This window comes from Talpa europaea, assembly GCF_964194135.1.
Source record: "Talpa europaea genome assembly, chromosome: 11".
Lineage (NCBI taxonomy): Eukaryota > Metazoa > Chordata > Mammalia > Eulipotyphla > Talpidae > Talpa > Talpa europaea.
In genome coordinates, this window is record NC_140078.1 from 93,164,350 (window position 1) to 93,184,232 (window position 19,883).

Here is a 19,883-nt window from a genome sequence, read left to right on the forward strand (position 1 = left end):
TTTATTTATTTATTATTTTTATTTATTATTTTTTTTTATAGAGGCATGTTTATTTATTTATTTGTTTGTTTGTTTTGTTTATACAAGCACTGGGTACAGTCAGAAGCGCAGGAGGGTGAGAGAATTCACCAGAGCCAGAGCGGGGAGCAGAGCAGGCAGAAGGACCGAAGTACACTGCTGAGGGGAGCAGCGGGCGGCAGGAGAGGTCTGCGCGCCATGTGGGACCCCTCCTATGGTGGCCGGGGAGCAGCCGGGGATCGAACCGGCGCCGCAGAGGCTGCGGGCAGCTTCGCAACCCAGCACTCAACCGCTGCGCCACCGGAGAGGCCCACAGGGGTTTCCCTTTAAAATCGGTCTGTTCTAGAAATGAATTTGTCTTCCCAACCAAAACTTCTATAGTAGACATCCTAATGATTGGTGCCATCCAGTCACTCAAACTACAAAGTCTGTTTTTTTTTTTAATTTTTTATTACTTTTTGCTTTCTTTTTGTTTTGTTTTGTTTTTTCCTTTTACGTGTGTGTTTTTAAAAGTACAACCTCTGAAATCATCTTTGACTCTTCTCCCTTCCTCCAGATCTTATCAGTCACCAACTGTACACATTCTCAAATTCATTCCCGGTTTTCTATCCTTGATTCAGCCATTTAACATTGCTCCTTGGAACTATTTTAACATTCCCTTTTTCACCCCCTCATGCCCGTACTTCCTGATTGAGCTTGTGTGGCATACACACCCTAAGCTGAGAACCTAGGCATAGCGCCCCTGAACGTCATACCGACAGAACTGTGGTCAGGGTGAGGGCAGCTTTAAGCCACTAGATTTGTGCTAATTTGCTGAACTGCAATAGAAAGCGAATACAGTGTGGATTTTTTTAAAGATTTATTTATTTATGAATATAAGAACTGGGGTACAGGCCAGAGGTGTGAGGGTGAGAAGAGTCACCCGAGACAGAGTGGGGAGCAGAACAGTCAGAGCTACTGAAATACACTGCTGAGGGGAGCAGCGGGTGAGACAGGAGAGGTCTGCTGTGCCATGTGGGTCAGCTCCCTGGCCGGGGATTGAACTCATGCTGCAGTGGCTAGCGATAGCTTGATAGCGCCGTCTTTAACCCCTGTGCCAACAGGGAGGGCCAGTGTGTATTATTTTAAATTACACCATCAGAAATACATTTGCCTATAAAATATGAAAACATCATCAAAAGATGAAATTTTCCCTTTGATCCCCACACACTCCTCCTAGCCAATCATGGCCTCTCCCTGCCCCAGAGGTAGCCACTCTTTTGGGTATCAATCCTTCCTTCCAGACTTTTCTAGCATTCATGTGCATGTATCTGTATATATCAATAGAAAACATAGTAGCATGTGGTTTATTTTCCTTAACTTCAGAACACTGTTGAGATTCACACGATCGCTGGCCCACCAGGCAACAGAAGTACGACGTGATGTTCTAGAGCAGTTTCCCGGTAGCCCCTGCGGCCTGCTGAACCACTCTACCACCATTTTTGGATCACAGCTCGAACAGGAATGTGTTTGGGGAGACTGGGCTTCCGCCAGCTGAAACACATTTAGAGTGTTTGCGGACGGCACAGTTCTTGTCTCCAGCCTCCGTTACTTTGCAGCCAGGAGGAAGTTGCTCGGTTATAGGTTCCATTCAGAGCTACTAGGGAAACACTGGTGACTCTTGCCCCATGTGGTCCCTCGTGGCCGCCTTGTCTCTGCCTTCCTCCCTCACTGGAAAATGTATGCGCCCTTCGAAAGGGGCTTCAGCACAGCTCTCAAAGAATTGCCGACTCTCCCTTGATTTAAAGAGCAATGAACAGGCAGAGCTTTTCAGAAACCAGCCTTTGCGTGTGGTTCACCTGTATGACCTCGGAGAGGCGAGAGGAGTCTCCTTTGACAATGGACCACAGCCAGTGTGTTAGGGTAGTACCTCATCCAAGAGGCAACCCCTAACCCGTCAGAAGAGGCTTTCTGGGGAGGCTTTTACAATAGTGTAGTGCCAGCAAGGCACAGAGCAGGGTTTCTATGATCTGGGCACATGGGTAAAGGAGGAGTCCTGGAGCCCTCAGTGGCTTTTCAGGCTTTTAAAGATCTTTCTACACCATTTGTGGTGAGGCAGCCAGGTACAGGGTGGCTGGGGGGCCGGAAGTTGGCAGGCCTCCCAGCCCCCACTGATCTTCACTGGGCTCTCTGGAGTTCTCTAATGCTCTCTGCTGCACCCCACACCCTGCCCCCTGCTGCTACTCTGTGTTCTCTGCTCTTCTGCTGCTGCCCTTATAAGTGCCTCTCTGGCTCAGGTGTGTCCTCTTACACACCACACTCCAGGTCTCTGCCATTGATGCTAATGGGAGGACAGAAAAATTCCGATGACTTCCGTTTACCCTACAAACAGGCTCTACAAAAAGCTGCTCCTTTCTCAAGGGAGCGTGTCTGCAGGACTCAGAGCCGACGGGCTGTGTCATGGTGCAGAAAGAGCACCCTGCATTCCTGTCCTGAAGGAGACAGGCAGCCACGATGTCCTTCCCTGCTTGGCTAAGGTCTGTGACCTTGTGCTCCCCTGACATCACAGTGGCCCGGAGATTTCATAACAGCACAGATATGCCCCTTCTTTCTTTGGTCTTTTGTGATGTTGAGTTGGAGAGCCAGCTCAGGCGCCCTGCTTTTTCAGGGGGGCAGGAGACCTCACCATGTCACAAGTCCTTGTACAGAGGGTGCCCACTAACAGGGCTGACCTTGGCATCTCCTTGAAGAGTCGGTTCATCCACTCACATCCTGCTCGATGGGTCCTCTGCGCTTCCTGACCATTCAGGTAGGACCTTGGGGGGAACTAGGTGAACCCAGGTGTCTGGGGCTGGGGCTTGGGCTCTGCTGGGTGAGGCCGGGGCCTTGCTATGGGCTCCCTGCGGGGAGCTGCAGCTAGCTTCCCTCTGCTTTTGCATGGATGTGAGCATAGGTTTCACTTCCCTCTTTGGGGGAATCTTGAAGTCGTTACAATTCCCAGACTTCACCCCAAGGGGGAAACACGTGCTTTGGGTGTATACAGTGGGCTGAGCGAGTGTTCAAAGCAGGCCAAGATCACTGAATACAAGATTCCAAAGGTGACTTCAGAGTGGAAATACCCCAATTCCGGGCCATACGTTGAATGTGCCTTGGCTCAGGGGGAGGGGAGGTGTCCCGAAAATAGGCGGCCAATGTGGGGGGGTTTGTGATCTATTGGGGTGCTAAGTTAAAAGCGGGGGGGGCACCCTCATCTCACCCCTCTAGAGGTTTACAGGGAGCTGGGGTTTTGTGACGGCGACGTGGGTAAGGAGTCTGGCCTGGGAAGCGTCAGGACAGCCTGGGGGGCGGCCCTGGCGGGGCTGGGGCGGAGCGGGCGCAGCTGCGCTGACCGCGGCGGCAGAAAGGGGGCGGCCGCACCCACTTCCTCGGCCTGGGCCGGAGCGATCCGCATCCGCGAGCTGCGCCTCCCGGGTGCCGGCCGTGCCCGGCGCTAGCGACCCAGCCCCGGCCGAGCCTGCGGCGCCGGCACCTCCCCGGACGCGCCGAGGCCCCGCGCGGTGGGCGCCCCGCTGCCCGCATGGACGCGGCGCTGAAGCGGAGCCGCTCGGAGGAGCCCCCCGAGGTCCTGCCGTCCGCCCGGGACCTGGAAGAGGAGGAGGAAGAGGGAATGGAACAGGGGCTGGAGGAAGAAGAAGAGGTGGACCCCAGGATCCAGGTAGGGCGCGCGGGGGGCGCCCCGCGCCCGGGGTCCGGGAGCGCTGCCGCGGAGCTCGGCCCTGCGCAGACCCCGCTTCGCAGCCCCCCGCGCCTGCGGTCCCGGGGGCTGGTGGCCGCGGCGGTCCTCGGGCGAGAACAGAGGGTTGGGGACGCGGCTCCCCCACCCTCCCAGGGGGGACCGCAGTGCCGCGTGGATGCGTCCTGGCTGTGGGGGGGGGGTTCCCGCAGACCCCCTCCTGATGTTGCACATCAGGAGGATGTGCAACAAAGAGAAAAAGGGGGGCGGGGGCGCCATGCGGGTCTGGGGGTACCGCGGCGGGCACTGCATAGCTCCCGGGCCTTGGGGGGGCTCGGCTGGGCCGCTGGGGGGTGGCTGGGCACCGGGGGCGCGTCGGCGGGCCCGGCCAGGTGGGCGTCGCCCGCCCCTGCGGCGTGGGCTGGCATCCGAGCCCTGGCACCCGAGCCCCGGCTTCGCAGCCCTCACCTGGCGGAGGTGCCCGGCCTGAGCCATCTTCCTCCTTTTTTGATTCATTGTGAGCAAACTGAAGGGTTTATTGTCACCGATGGCTCAACCCTGCGCTTGGCCTCCAGTGGCTTCAGACGCAGCTTCTCCTTGTTTTGGGGTCCGGCCTGAAGAGAAATCAGGGCAACTGAAGCGCGAAGCTGACGCGCAGAGAAGGCCAGCGGATTGGCCTGGCTTTTTGTGCCTCCATTTCGAAGGCGGATGATTGAAAAATAATTCCCAAGCCGAGATGTGGGGTGACAGCCTCACCTCCTCACCCTCTGAGCAGAAAAGCCCAGTTGGTTCCTCTGCCAGGACCTGTTTTTCCACCCTTTCCATAAATCATTTTTTAAAAATATTGCTTTTAAGCGTGCTTTGCAATTTCTGGAACCCTAATTGGTGTTTCAGTGCACAGATCAATTAAAAGCTCATTTAACTCAGCGGTTGGAGTTTAAAATGGATTGTTTTGGCAGATTAGCAAGATAAAGATCAGGTGGAAACATGTCTGCATTAGGAATTATTCTATTAATTAAAAACATCCGTTTGTGTTCTTCGTACAGAATTCTGTGAACAGGATTCTTTGTTTGCAGAGTAAAATGAGTTCACATATGCTGGGTACTTTTAACAAAATGCCACTCTGAATGTTTATTGAAAGGATCAGGATTAAAACTAGCTGTTTTTTTTAAAAAACAAAACAACAAAACACCAACCTAGTTAGGTAGGTTGAGTAATTGATAGTTTGAAAAGATTTTCAGCTCTTTATAGAAACATTCTCACCACTGATGGGTTAATGCCAGAATGTTGCCTTTGATTTTAATGATTTCATTGGGTTTATACTTTTGGCTTGGATTTGTTTATTGTCTCCTCTGCAAAGTTCTTGCCAAAAGCTGAAAGTTCCGTTTTGATTTGACCATTTGTAACAGGTGGGTTTACCTGAAGCAACATACCTAGAATAAATATTTGCCTTTCTAAGAAAAAACAAGTTCTTAGAATCCTATGTATTTCAAGAGGGATGTCATCCAGAAAAGGATTTCAGAAATCCTGACATTTGCTTTTCTAGCCAAGGCTCCACTATTTTCTTTGAGAATTAATACTGACCTGTCCCTCTTCCTAGAAATTTTGCTTGAGTTAATTTTCAGATAGTGGGCTGAGTCATACTGGAAACAAAAGATGAATTCCTTACACCTTTTCTCCCTCTTTTCTTCATCAGGGGGAGCTGGAGAAGTTAAATCAATCCACGGATGATATCAACAGACGGGAGACTGAACTCGAGGTACGCAAAGCGGGGTGCCTTTTCAGGATGAAGGAGTGTGTGTCCTGCTGACATGAGGCTGGTTAATTTTGTTTTAATGGCTGGTGGATTATTCCTGGCGTCTCTTCCCTCCTCAGAGTTGAGCAATAGCTGATTGTCCGACAGAATAAAGTACACCGCCAAGCCCAGCTTGTGGGTGGAACACATGTGGATCCAATTTCACATGTTTTTCATGCTGAAAGCAACATGGGGCCCAAACCAAGGGCAATGTGGACACACTTCAGGCCTCAACTTAGTGTGTCTGTGGAAAAGCTGAAAGCACGGGTGGGGAGGGGAACTTGTCCTTTAATAGAGAATAACAAGTCAGCTCACAAAATTTCTTACATTTGTACTTGGAAATACTGTGTTTCTTCAGACTGGTCTGATTTATTTTGGACTGTCCTCCCAATAACTCATCCCCTTCCACTTCCCTGATCTTTTCTTTATTGTCTGCTTGTGTGTAGAATACAATTATCTTAATGGTAACTAAAAACTGTTTAGACCAGGAAGGGCTTTCCTGCTGGGAAAAATCTTGGGAAACTAGAGCTTGATTTGAATTTCATGAGCATCTTCTCACCTGAGTGTAAACAGATTAGTATTCTTCACAGCTACCAATTAGTCCCCATGCTTCTCAGGAGCGGTTGGTCTTACCCTCCATTGGCAAATGTGAACACCCCCATATCTACCCCAGAGCCTGCGACTGGTTATCAGAAAGTCGATGGGAGCTCTTGGAAGGGTCTGTTTCTAGTAGTAGGAGAAATAGCAGGGGTGGTGTCAGCTGAAGAAGCAAAGAACACCCCAAGAATGAGGGTGTGGAGGGGGGTAGAGATTTAATCTGCCAGGCCGCCTTGATTTCTGACTTGAGTGGCTTGGCCCTGCCAATATCAAATATGGAGGTGGCAATGGGGAGTCAAAGTTTGTTGCTCTTGAGTTGTTAATGGAGGATTATTGCTAATCCCTCTATTCCAATTAACAGATAATGAACACTGTTGTTCTTTTCTCTCAGATGAAGTAAAATCTACATAAATAAATTTTTTACTTATGAATCAAGTATCTTTGGGCAGTTAATCTCTCAGAATCTCAATTTTAATACATTGAACAACAAGAAAACCCTACAGACAAAAGCCCTAAACCCTAGGAGTTTAGAGGTTGCCATGTCTCTGTCTGATTCCATCCTATCACAAGGGTCTAAAGAACAGCACTGTCCAATTTGGTAGCCATTAGCCACATAATGGTTATTAGAATTTAAGTTTAATTAAAATTAGATAGACTGATTCCATTGTTATAGAAAGTTCTACGGGCCAAGAGGCACTCAGGTTGCAGTATTGCCTAGGACAGAGCCAGGCCAAGCCCCAGCTCTTCCATTCTGTCATCCCAAATATAAATAGACACGTTGAAAAGTAGTCTTTTGGGGGGCAAAGTGTTGATTTATTGATTACACAAACATTCGTCTGCCTACTCTGTCCCAGCCAGCCGGTATTCTGGGCACAGAACAAGAAGATTCCACGTCTTAGTCCTCAGAGCGCTCGCCTTCCTGAGGGTAAATGCAGGCCATCTGTGAACCTTATTTTAGCCCTAATTTCCGAATCCTCTTTCTGAATACACTTAGCTAGTTGTGTGTCACAGGAAACCCCAGGTCAGGTGTTTCCTGCCTTGCTCTGAACAGCACTTGGCAGAGGCAAAGAGAGAGGTGGTCAGAACCGGCTGGTGCCATGGCTGACCTTTCATGTGCTCCAATATCCCAGCTGGGCCTGGAGACTGGAACACCAATGACAGAAGTCTCTGTACCTTGCCTTGTAGCCACGATAAAAGGTAAAAAAAAAAAAAAAAAAAACAACAAAAACAAACAAATAACAATTGGAATTAATTTTAATACATGTGGTGTAGCCCAAAATATTCAAGAGAATATAACTGCAACATGAAATCAGCAAAGATCATGAGCGATTTTACATGTGTTTTTGTGCTAAGTCTGCAGAACCTTGTGCATATTGCGGGAGCACACCTCAGTTTAGACAGGCCACGTTTGGGGCTGTGTAGCCGCACTTGGCACAGCACCCGGCAGCCCAAGGCCAATCTGTGTCTCCTGTCAGACTTGCAGAGGGCCTGGGGTTTGACCCTCAGTGCAGCTGGGTGCTTGTGTTGCAGAGCCTGGAGGAGCGGGTGGCAGTGCGTGTCTCACGGGCTGTGTTCCTCGAGGTAACACTGGCCACCAATATCCGGGGAGGACTCTGTTGTCCACTGCAGATTTGTGGGTGAACAAGATCACAAGGGCCTCACCCTTAAGGAGTTCACCTTTTAGTTGAGAGTGAGGCAGACAGGCGGGTGACAACTGCCGAGGGTGATAATTACCATAAAAGCAGTGTGGCAGAGGCAGTGGAGGAGAGTCTCTGGAAGATACCCGGGCAGAACCTGCAGAGGGAGAGAGTCCATGTGCAAGGAGCAGCAGAGGGAGTGAGCCATGGGGGCATCTGAGGGGCACGTGCCCGGGGGTGTGGGGCAGGGAGCAGTCATTGCATAGTGTTGACTCAATTCTTGTTCTTCGTGGGAGTTATTTTCCATCCAGCCGCTGTGAACTTTGAGTGAGTGAAGGCTCAGCCATTGTCCCAGGGATGCATTGTGATCAGGAGCTCACAGGACACTGGCCTGTATTGGGTCCCTGTTAACCCTGTAGCCTAGTCCCACGAGCCTCTGTCAACCCACCCATGCATGGCCTTGTGTGTGTTTCTGTTGCAAAACACCTTATTTTATATATATATATATATATATATATACAGATAAATTTAATATATATTTTGATTTATTAACGTTGAACACATGACCAACAGTATGACAATTCATGCTGAGCAACGCTTCTGTGCATTTTCTCCATAATGCACATCTCGGCCTCCTGGGGCTTAGGCACTAGACTGCACCCAGCGTGCAATTTGGGAGCCTCTTGGAGAATGTCTTTGCTCTTCCCATTTCCTTTCCCTTTGCCCTTCTATGACTTGGAGTGCCCTCATTTTGTCCGATGCTGATGAAGCCGAATTGGTGACCAGGTTTGTGGGGGCTGCTAATTTACTCATGGAACTTGGCACCCTTGTCCCTGGGGAGCCATAGGCCAAGGTGGGATTCACCTTTAGTCCCCTTCCTTCTCGGCTGTTCAAGTCGGAGATTATCAAAAGACAGCTGGCTGCCAGCCACCAGCCCTGTGGTCAGCTGCACAGCTGCCCCTTCCTGGACCCCTGTTAGCCTCTGGCCTGGTTTGAAGGGTGTTGAGTCCCCTTTGTACTCTGATTTCTATCAAGTGCTGGGACCAGCCTTCTCAGACTATTGAAGGGAATAACCTTTCAACCAGAGAGGCCCTTGGCTATCAGCCTGATGTTGCAAATTAAGAAAATGTATTTTCCCATAGACACATTGTTTAGTCAGCTTTAATGATTCATTCTTCGAGTATTTATTGATCACCTAATACGTGCTGAGGACAGTTTTAGGTGATGGGGAAAGAGCAGTGAAGAGGGTGGAGGGGACTCCATGTGTTCCTGAGACATTACAGAGAGGGAGAAATGCAGTAGGCAATTAAATACACAGCAGGTGACAGGGTGAACTGTGCTAAGAGAAGGGCAAAGTGGGAAGGGACCCGGGCAGTGTGGGCGTTTGGGCATGAGTGAGGGGATGCAGGCTTGCATAAAGTGGGTGTGAAAGGCTCCCGTGAAAGCATGCCCTAGGGGAAGTGAGCCATGAGGGGATAAGCATTCCGGACAGAAGGAACAGCCACTGCTAAGGTGGGGAGGGGGTCGTGTGCTGAATGATGGATGGAGGAGGGTTGGGGGAACCGGGTCATTCAATGAGCAGTAACCCTGCCTGGTGAGGCAATACAAGGAAATTGCTAATGTAATTTAAAAATGCACATCACATTGAACTGTCTTTTTCAAATGTTAAGACAAGATGGCAGCGCAGAGAATTTCTAAATCTCATTGTAATCAAGGTTGGCAATATTCCTTGCCAATTATTATTATTGTTTTTTACCACAATGTTTTCATCATTTCCCTGGCTTGCTGTAAAGACCGGCTGTTCTAGGACAGTGAAATGGTCAAATGGAGGAGGGCGAGGAAGGACACAGCCAGGCCTCCTACCCCCACACAGCTTTTCTGACTCCGAGTAATTAAAATCTGACTTTTCCTGCCTGCCCTTCCTCAGGGAGGCGAAAGCAGCTAATTGTAAATGTTCCTTCTCTTGCCCTTCTGCTTGGGTGGAGATGGGTCTAGGGCAGCCTTTATAGGATGTTTGGAAAAGGCATTGATTCTGACATCTGTTCCTCAAACTTGCAAAAAGTCTGCACCCAGAAACTACTCCTCTGCCCCCCCCCCCCCCGAAACATTTCTCTTTGGGGGAAAAGTGAAAACTGTTTCGAGTTTGGAAATTCAATAGAGGAGAGAAGGTGGGATAATTTGGAGCAGCCCCTCTTTTCTGTAATGGATTATTAGCTCAAGTCAGGGGGAGAGAAAATTCTTTTCTGACATCCTGGCACTTTCTGTGTGTGGGAGTGGGGATGGGGGCGGTGAGAGGTTGTGCCCTGGGCTCTTTGAGACTTGAAGAACGTGCTGGGGAATGCTTGAAGGACACCCCAACAAGGGGAAGCCAGACATAAGTGCTTCTTGAAGCTGGCCTGGTGGCAGGCAGGAGCTGGGACCAGACCTCTTTGTAGCCAGGTGAGATCTGGTCCAACTAAGCCAGGCATCAGAGTTGGGGCCTGGACACCCCAAGTGATTGGAGATGGTAGGATAACAGTGTGGATGTAGGAGAGCAACAGTGACAGTCCAGATGTCACCTGCATTGCCCTGGGCAGTGGGGGGTGTAGGGGGGGTGGTGGGCGCTGTTGCTGCCTTGGCCATTGGCTGACTAGTTGTAAAGATAAACGTACTCAAAGTCGCTTTTTTAAAAAAATGTTAGTCTACTACATTTTGTTTTATTTAATTATTTAAAAATGAAGGAACGCCAATGACAAGCAATCTAGATAGTTAATAAAAATGTGATGTGAATGGAAAGAATAAGTCTCTGCACAGATTATAATTCTGCGCAGTTCTGACCCCGGGAGCTGGTCCCAGGAGCTGACTCTTGCTGGCGGTGGGTAAGGTGGGACTCAGGCTTCCTGCTTCAGAGACCATCCTCCCCGACCCCCACTGCTGCTGGCTGTCAGGGGAGAGTGACTTTGTTCCAGCAATTATACTTGTGGGAATTTATCCTAAAGCAGTAACTGGGCAGGGCTGCAGGCCCCCGAGTGCCTGTGGAAGCATGGTTTTAAATCTTGGGAAATCTTTAAATCTAAATGACTATCAATAGGGGATTAAAAATAAATACTAGGCCCAGGCAATGACTGCTAGAATCTAGACTTTCAGAGGACGGCATAGCTTAGCATAAAAAGCACATCAGTGTGAAAAAGCAGGGTCTGGAAGAGCGTGTAGTAAGTGCTATTCTCCAGAACGTGTTTCATGGCAGAGGAATGCCTCCAAATGCCCAGGCCCATTGTTAGTCTGCTGAGAGGTGAGCAATGTGTGAATTGTCTGTATTTTCCTTTCTTTCCTTACTTGTATTGAATTTGTATTTATTGTTAGAGAGAAAAAAAGACCAAAACCCCAATCCTAGGGAGGGGTAGGGGACAGGGTTTTGGTGTCAGTTGACTGGGTTAGAATCTGAGGTCTGCTGACAGTGGGGGCTCTTGACCCCTTGGGGACTGATTCCCCTCCTCTAGGACTTGGGGTTGTGATTCTTATCCCACCCTGGGGAACCAGGAGGACCAGAGGATGCACTGTGTGAGGGAGGGCTTTGAGAGCGCAGGCCTGGGGGAAGCAGGGCCTGCCTCCATGCGGGGAGCTGGTGTGGAGAAGCCCCAGCCAGATGTCCGATGTCAGGGCCAGGCCTGCCGTGGGCTTGGCGATGGCTCCCCTTTCCCCAAAGGCCTCGCCATGATGTCTCTTTTTTAGAGACTGGTTCTGGGCGAAGGGCCAGTGAGCAGGAGCATGCAGGCCAGGGAGGTAGCAGGATGGACTTTCAGTCACTGGAGCAGCCGGCCGCCGCTCTGTGGCTACTCTGCTGGGAGGTGGAGATAAGTTTGTTTCTCTGAGTGAGCCCGGCTTTGCCTGGCACAAGATAGGAGCGCAAAGATGCTGCCACTGGTCCTTAACAGTAGAGCTCTGTTCCGAGAAATCGGTCTTTAGAGGACTTCATCCAAGTGCGAGCGTCGCAGAGGGTAATGACCTGAAGCTGGACGGCCCAGCCTACTGTAGACGTGGGCCGAGCAGGTTAGCCTCTTAGGACCACTGTTGTACACACAGTCCCTTGTTGTGCTGTTGGTCTGTTGTGGCAAAATGTGGTTAAGAGACAATAGACTGTCGTTGAATGAATGAGTCACTAACGCTTGCTCCCCATGGTTGGGGGAACTCGGGCAAGTTACTTACTGTCTCTGGACCTCAGTTTCTTTATTCCAGTGATGCCGCCTGTCAGGCCACGGGTGAGCACTACTGCCACCGTTACCGGAGCAGGATAGCAAGGCTGCAGCATGCAGTACAAGCAGGAGGACATGCCCTCATTTTTGTGCCTGCTCTATGCAGGCCCTGCTCCAAGCCCTGGGCATACATGAGATCATCGTGGCATCATCTTCATTTTGCCGAGAACAAAACAGAGGCCTAGAGAGTTCAAGGGCCTTGTTCCAGGGCAGGCGCTCAGCTTTGGCTCTGTTGATATGTGGGCCGGATGTACGTGAGGGGCGGTCCTGTGCTTCGGAGGGCACTCAGCAGCATCTGCTGTCTAGATGCCAGTAACCCCAAACCACCCCCTCCCCAAGCCTCATCCCCTGATGTGCCTGACAACCAAGCACCTCTCCAGACCAGCAAGTGTCCCCTGGGGTGCAAACTTGTGCCCAGTTGGAAACACTGCCCTAGAGCACTGCCATCCAGCGTGGTCCCGGGCACAGCAGCCTCAGGAGGACGTGGGAACTGGGTAGAATTGCAGTACCTTGGGCCCCACCCAGAACTACTGAATGGGAATCCCTAGGGTGGCTTTCAGGCCTCCATCTGAACCAGCACTGCCTGTTTCATGCCCTTCGCACCACCCTTGCTCCTTGCGCTTATTCAGCTGTTACCACAGCCATTTGTTGACTTGTGAACTTGTCTGGCTGCCCGACTCGACCTGGGCCCTACAGGGCGGGGCTGGGCCTCCCAGTCTACGTGTCCGCAGTGTTGCATGCAGCACCTGCACGAGGGATGTGGTGAATGTGGAAGTGAGGGCATGTTACTGTATGGGTCATCAAGGCCCCCGTGGACACGTGGCTCACAGCATCGTCAGATTGTGTCCCAGCAGGCAGGTCCCTTTACCCACTGCCTGCTCAGGCTTTGTGTTCTTAATGCCAAGCCAACCCCAGGGCACAGTTGTGACATTGATAAAGTGTCACCTGTTTCCTCCCTGCCCTCCCCAAAGTCCCTCTCTCGCAGAGTCTTAGCTCTTGATGGCAGAAATTTCTCTCTTGGTTGGAAATGCTGGTGTTTTGAAAGTGACTTCTTACATTGAAAAAAGGATGGTGTGTGTGGATGTGGACAAAATCTATTTAGCAGGGAAGTGTTAGGTAATAAAACTATAAAGAATATCTAAAATATGGAGAGTCTGTAAAACCATGCAGAGTATATGCATACGAGGGAGGAAAGGTCTAGAACAGAGTGATTCACAGTACGGTTTGCAGGCTATGACCCACGTGTTGCTCATTAAGTCCAATAGTAAGTACAGAAATCAAGAGCAAGACTTTAGAAAATTTTTTTTAAAGCAGTGTGACATTTGTTTTTGTTGTGTTTCATGGAAGTGTTGGTTTGCAGTGGGCTGCAGGGGAAAAGATCCACGACCACACCATTTGAGAAGCAGGGTTCTAGAAAAATGTACCCTCAGATGTTATGAGTAGTCACCACTCGTTGCTAAGAATGCTGGTGATTTTTCATTTCTGTGTTTTCTGAATCAACTACAGTGACCATATTTTATCACCTTTATAGTCAGGGTATGGGGGTGGAGACGCAGCACTATTATAAAAAGATGTCTTTATGAATCAAAGAAATGAACTCCAATGGAAGGAATTTTAGGAACTAGGAAGGCTGGTGGAGGAAAATATTCAGATTGGTAGTCCCAGCCTTAATTGTAAATAAACCCTGATGTGGGTGGGTTTGCTTGGTGAATTACTGTATTGTTAAGCTCTTTGTGGTAATTCATAGATAGAAGGATGAAAATACAATTTTAGGATTGTCTACAGCCAAGAAACCCTCACTTAGAAAATTTTGAAAAATCACCCAGATTTAATTGTGGAAAACATTCCAAATAATAAGACTATTAAGCTATTCAAACTTAATTGCTGTGTGTATTTGAGGACAAGCATGATTTCTAAGTGGAGGAAGACCCCCAGGTACAGGCGGATGCTACTGCCCAGTCTCACGCACTGTTACAGCCACATTAGCAAAATGATATTGTATGGGCTGTTGGTGAGAATGGAGCAATTGCTATCTAATCTTGAAATGGACTCTGTTGTTTAAAAACAAAACAAAACTGGCTGTGTCTTCTTTTTAAACTCTGAAAAGCAGTGAAATAATACTTGAAATTCCCTGCCCCTCTGCTGGAACCCATTGTGGAGCTGTGGGTGTCTGTGACGGTAGCACATAGCACCTGCATCCCCAGGTTTATCCAAGGGGCCTTCTCTCTCACTCTGAGATGTTCACGGGTGTCACCACCTCAAGAGAAGAAAGGCCGTCGGTGTTGCTAGAGCCCTTGTTCTGGTGGTTGATAGGTTGATAGAATCTTCCAGTCCCCAAGGTGGGAGACAGACCTGTGGTCCCTGTGGAACGCAGCCTTTTAATATCGAGCTGTTCTGTTTCCTTCTGAGTGTTTGTTGTGGGGACTTTTAGCTGGCGGTCTATGTGTGTTTTGGCTGGATGAATTAAATATCTATTGAACCTCATCCTTTGGCAGACAGCCCAGTTATCTTTGCCCAGCCCTCCTCTTCCAGAGTTACTTAATCTGCCTCTCGCCTCATAGCTGTTTTTACTGGTAAAGACTTTATTGCTTTTATGCAACACATGTTAACCAAGCGTCCTGGATGATTTGCAAAGCAGCTCTTACGGAGCTCAGAGAACCGGCCTCTTCCATTTCCTTACGGGAATATGGGAACAAATTTTATGTTGTCATTGCCCAGTTTTTTCCTTTCCTCTGTTTCACTGGATTATCTAAAAGATAGTTTGCTCTGATAGACACAGCCCCGGGGAGACAATGAGAGGAATAGCCTCTGTTTACTGCAGCCAAGCCCACTTAATGTAAACTGTTATTGTTTACCATCAAATTCGACCAAAGCATGATGAATTGGGGTTTGGTTGTTTTCATCCAGCCTACCCTGTTGTTTCCAGTAAGCAAACAGACTCCACTTTATTTAGAGCGCTTTGAAGCCTGTGGATTTAGTGTTCTCTCCTGCAGTTTGTGGCTTTATTGGACGAAGAGGTGAAATGGAGGTGACATTCTTTGTTGTACTGATTACTATCTACCTAGAAATTTACCCCAAAAGTTCACAGCTTGAAATAACTGCTTTATTTTGCCCATGGTAGGCAGGTCAGGAATTTGGAGAGGCCTCAGCTGGGTGGTTCTCAGGCAGTAACGATCAGGTGTCATTTGGGGGCTTGGTCACCTGAAGCCTTCACGATTGGATTGGTTGTGAGGAGGTTCCCACACCCCATCTGGCAAAGGACGCTGGCTCTGGGCTGGGAGCTTTGCTGGGCCTAATCACAGTGCTCACACTTGGCCTTTCTAGTGTGGTGGTCTCAGGTATTCTGACCTCTTGGGTCTGACTTCTCTCTCAGGTGGAAGCACAGCAGTCCTTTCTGCCCTAGCCTGGATGTCCTGTGGCAGCGCTTGAGTTCTGTTTCAGGCAGTCACAAGCCCACCCCCACCCCAGAGGAGGGGACAGACGCCATCTCTTGATGGAAGCAATGCCAAAGACTTTGGAGCCCTGTTTTAGAAGGGCTACTTCAGGGCAGGGATGGAGAGATGGGCTTGTGTGAGGCCTGCAAGACAGCATTTTCATTCTTTTTGTAAACAACCACAGCATGTCTGGAGTCGCTTTCATGATTAGCGGGCCAGCAAAGCGCGGACTTTGGCTAGCACTGCTGGTGACCCTCTTGAGAGCCGGCTACATTAACAGCAAGAGGGAGGGAAGAAGCTCTTAGTTTTTGCTGTAAGTCATCTTCTACGGGATTCTTTGTCGCTTTGCCCATTTCTTCCAAACTTTGAGAGACATTATCACCTGGCTTCAAAGGCCTGTCAGAATCAATTAGTGGAGCCAACCTGGAGCCAGAAGTACAATAGCTGGGCAGACACTTTACAAATTCTGGGGAAAGGTTCTAAGTCTCCATGGGCAAGTCATGACATGCTGTTTTCTTTTCTGCCACCTGCTTTGCTAGCATCTTCACCGGGGGAATAGAATCCCGGAATTGCGTGCATTTTGCTAGAATGTGGATCTGCTCCGCAAGTTAGGACTTGCTGAAGCAAATCACACATTAATGCTTTGAAATGCTGGGTCGCAGAAGCATAGGAAAATTTGTTTTGGAGCCAATAGAGACCTAAGCTTCATGGAACTGGGCTTTGGGGGTCAGGAGAGCTTGGTTTGAATCCTCCTCCGCCTCTTTGCTGTTTTTTCAAAAGTTTATTACATGCTAAGTATTGTGCTAAGTGTTTTATACGGTATTCTCAAAACAGCTCTTGAAGACATGGATGAGAAATGGAGGCTCTGAAAGATTTGAATTAGTTCTCCCAGCTCATGTGGCTAGTGGGGAGGGAAGCCAAAATCAGAACCCAGGAGTCCCAGGCTGGAGCCCATGCCCTGCAGTAGATTTGGGATGTTTGTGAGTGTGGAGGAGACTTGTTCTGAGACCCTGGTTGAGGCTGATAAGATTGGAAAAAAGCTGGTCTAGGATTTAAGGAACCCGGTTTTCAATCTTTGGCACTTATGGTTACATCCTTGAGAGAGTAACTTGACCTTATGAAAGGTCTCAGTTACCTCATCTGATAAGTGGGAGCAACTGAGCTAAATGAAGGACAAATTATTTTCCAGCCCTGCTATCGTCTGACTGAGGTTTTTATTTAATCTAACTCTATGCTGAATGAATTGTGAATCACTCTGTTTTCTGTATGATACAGGAAATACAAAGGCTCTTTGGTCAATCTGTGCAGTAGAGCTAACATTTTATTGTTATTGAGGCAATACTTGCACATAGCTCTTTAAAAGGTCCCTGAGAAGTTTTAATCATTTTAATGGAAATGAGAGACCTCTGTCTCATTCCCTCCTACCCCCAGTTCTGCTCCTGTAAGCAGCCCCATGTAACATTTCTAGTCATTTCGTCTGGTTTCTTGTCTCTCAAGTTAGAGGATTGGGTTTTGACTCTGGTTCTTTTGCACCCTGTGCCCTCCTTCCCTTCTGTGTTGATTAGCTGCAGTCAGGAGGATGGTTAGACAAAGGCCAGCAGAGGTGAGACGGCCAGCTTGCCTGGAACGCCATGGTGGACGCTTACAGGCTTCCAACAGAGGTCACGCTAGTGAGCTCCGGAGCCTTCCAGGGCTGGGCTGGGCTCTTGTTGCTCTGATTCTAAAGCTCTTACTTATTTTAAAATGGATGTCATGTGGGTGGTAGTTGAAACACTACCCCGCGACTCACGTACCAGTTGTGCAATCCATCCGAAGTCCAATATTTGCGGATTTTTGAAAAAAGTGTGGTGTCTGTTAACGTTGGGTAACAGTGCTGTATAAGCTTCAGGTGTGCAGTTTCTCACCTTGCCATCTGCCCATACCACGCCACACTTACACCAAAGGTCTGCCATCACCGGGTCTGCCCTTCCCACCCACCTTCTGCCCCTTTCCCCTGGTAACCACCATTCTGTTGTCAGAATCGAAGGGTTTGTTTTTGTACATCTTCTTGCTTTGTTTCTTTTTCTTTTTCTTTTTTTTTTTAAAGATTTATTTATTTATACAAGCACTGGGTACAGAGAAGTGTGGGAGGGAGAGCCAGAGCAGGGAGCAGAGCAGGCAGAAGGACCGAAGTACACTGCTGAGGGGAGCAGCGGGCAGCAGGAGAGGTCTGCGCGCCATGTGGGACCCTCCTCCGGTGGCCGGGGAGCAGCCGGGGATCGAACTGGCATTACAGAGGCTGCGGGCAGCTTTGCAACCCAGCGCTCAACCGCTGCGCCAATGGGGAGGCCCTTCTTGCTTTGTTTCTTATCCTCCTACATGTGAGTGAAATCACACGGTGTTTGTCCTTCTCTGCCAGATTTATCCACCGAGCATAACCCCCTCAAGGTCCTTCCATGCTGCTGTTCCATGCAGTGGCAAATTTGTTTTTTTTTTTTTAATGGGTCTTGAGTTTGAGGAACTATAGTAGGCCTCTTGGTGTAAACATGGAAATAGTTCATTTGTGATTAAATTCAGTGAAATGCTGTGGTTTCAGAAATTTGCTTTCTCTGCATAAAGAATCCTTTGGGTTTAAAAACATGGTTGGCCATCAATGAAAATCTTTGGGTCCTATCTGTCTTTCCAGGGTGTGTGTGCGCGCGCACGTGCACATGGACACACATGTAGGATTGTTATCTAACTTCAGTCCCTCCTCCAGGGCCTCTTACCTCGTAGGACTGACCCTTGTACCCGAAGGTTTAAAGAGCTTAACAGGCTTTTTCCCTTGTGGTGCTTCGAACCTTGGACTATTGAAACTTCTTTTTTTGTAATTGGTTAAATTTCATTCTAGTAGCTAGTGTTTATGTAACATTAACAAAAAAAAAAGGATGAACAGGAGTCTTTTCCAAACTGACAGATGTTCTACAGAATAACTGGCTCCTATGATTCAAAAATATCAAGGCCATGAAAGACAAAGACAGAATAACTGTTTCATGTTATAGACCAGAGAGACAGAACAGCTAAATGCAAGGTGTCAATCCTGGGCCAGGGAGATAATTTTTTCCCCTTTCCTGTAAAAGACATTGGGGGAGTTGATGCAACTTGAATGCGGGTTTCAGGCCAAATGAATAGCATCGTTATCAGTGTTAACGTTCTGGTTTTGATCATTGTACCCTGCTTATGTAAGAGAAAGTCCTCATGTTTAGGAAATATGCAGTCAGCTGTTTCAGAGTCAAGGGGCTTCCTGTTTACAGTTTACCTTCATTTTTTCCAATTCTGAAATTATTTTAAATGAAAAAGAAAGTCTTCATTCCCAGACCTACCAGCTGCCTTAACTCAGCCTCCAAATGGCAGTGCCCCCCCCGCCACCCCCCTGCCAATGGACTCTGTTTTGTTTTCTATTTTTCCCTTGAAGTCACCTTGCAGTCTAACAATGTACAAGTTTCAGGTGAGAGTCATTAAGGGCTTCCTAGGCTGGAGCTTCAAAGGAAGCTGCAAAGTCCCTTGTGGCAGGACAGCTGAGACAGGCTGTAATGTTCTGGGAGATGAGACTGGGCGCTCCCTCCTTATTTAGAAACATTCTGTTGTCAAATCAGAGTCTCAGCCAGAGCCCTTCTATCCAAGTGAATCACTTGGACCGAAAAGAGCTCCATGGCCTTTATTAACCTTAGAAGAGGGAAACTTGCGGGAGGAAACCATGTTGGCTGCCATCTTGGCTAACTATGCTTTTTTTCCCTCTCAGTGGAGGGGCTCTCTAGATGGTTCAGAACCAGACAGACTGTGGTACAATGTGAGGAGAGGAGGGGGAAAGGATCTGGCCTTGTCACTGGGACTGTGGCTGCATAGGTGTGCCCCTGGGCCTGGAGCTGGGCAGTGTCCCAACTGGGGTTCAACCCTTCTGCTTTGTTTCACAACTACTCAAACAACTTAAACAAGAGAGATCATTTTTTGACAGGTTGCAGGAATCTTTCATGGAACCCAAAAGGGAAGTGTTGGGAGCCTTCCTCACAGGCAGACGACATGTCCCAGTTTGCTCTGACTGGCCTGGTTTATGCCTGTTGTCCAGGCTCACAGTGTCCACTGCTCACAGTGCCCCTCCTTGCTCTCAGGAGTGCCTTGGCAGACAGACACCGTATGATTCACCTAGGTCTGGTATATAGAGGAGCCAAACATGCAGATTAATAAAACAAAATAAACTCTTGGACTATTAGACCAATTAGTGGTTGCTGGAAGGGAAGGGGAAAGAGGGTAAATTGGGCAAAGGGAGTCAATTGTATGGTGAAGGATAGTTGCATCTTTGGTGGTGAACTTATTGTAGTAAATACACATACTGATTTTTTAAAAGATTTATTTATGCATATAAGAACTGGGGTACAGGCCAGAGGTGTTGGGGGGTGAGAGGAGTCACCAGAGACAGAGTGGGGAGCAGAACAGGCAGAC

General features: G+C 48.7%; 1 protein-coding gene across 6 annotated transcripts in view; it reads left to right on the forward strand.

Annotated features, from left to right (window-relative positions):
* Nucleotides 1–3,574: 3,574 nt before the first annotated feature.
* The window catches only part of SH3BP5 (SH3 domain binding protein 5), a gene marked incomplete at both ends in the record, with an annotated part of 47,091 nt that continues 30,782 nt past the window's right edge, over nt 3,575–19,883 (forward strand). For 5 of the 6 annotated variants that reach the window (XM_084247612.1, XM_084247611.1, XM_084247615.1 and 2 more), the window contains 2 exons: nt 3,575–3,712; nt 5,427–5,489. In XM_084247612.1, coding sequence (XP_084103738.1) covers nt 3,575–3,712; nt 5,427–5,489 — 201 coding nt within the window. Of the gene's footprint in view, nt 3,713–5,426; nt 5,529–19,883 lie in introns of all 6 variants that reach the window. The other variant, XM_084247610.1, reaches the window with a different exon arrangement.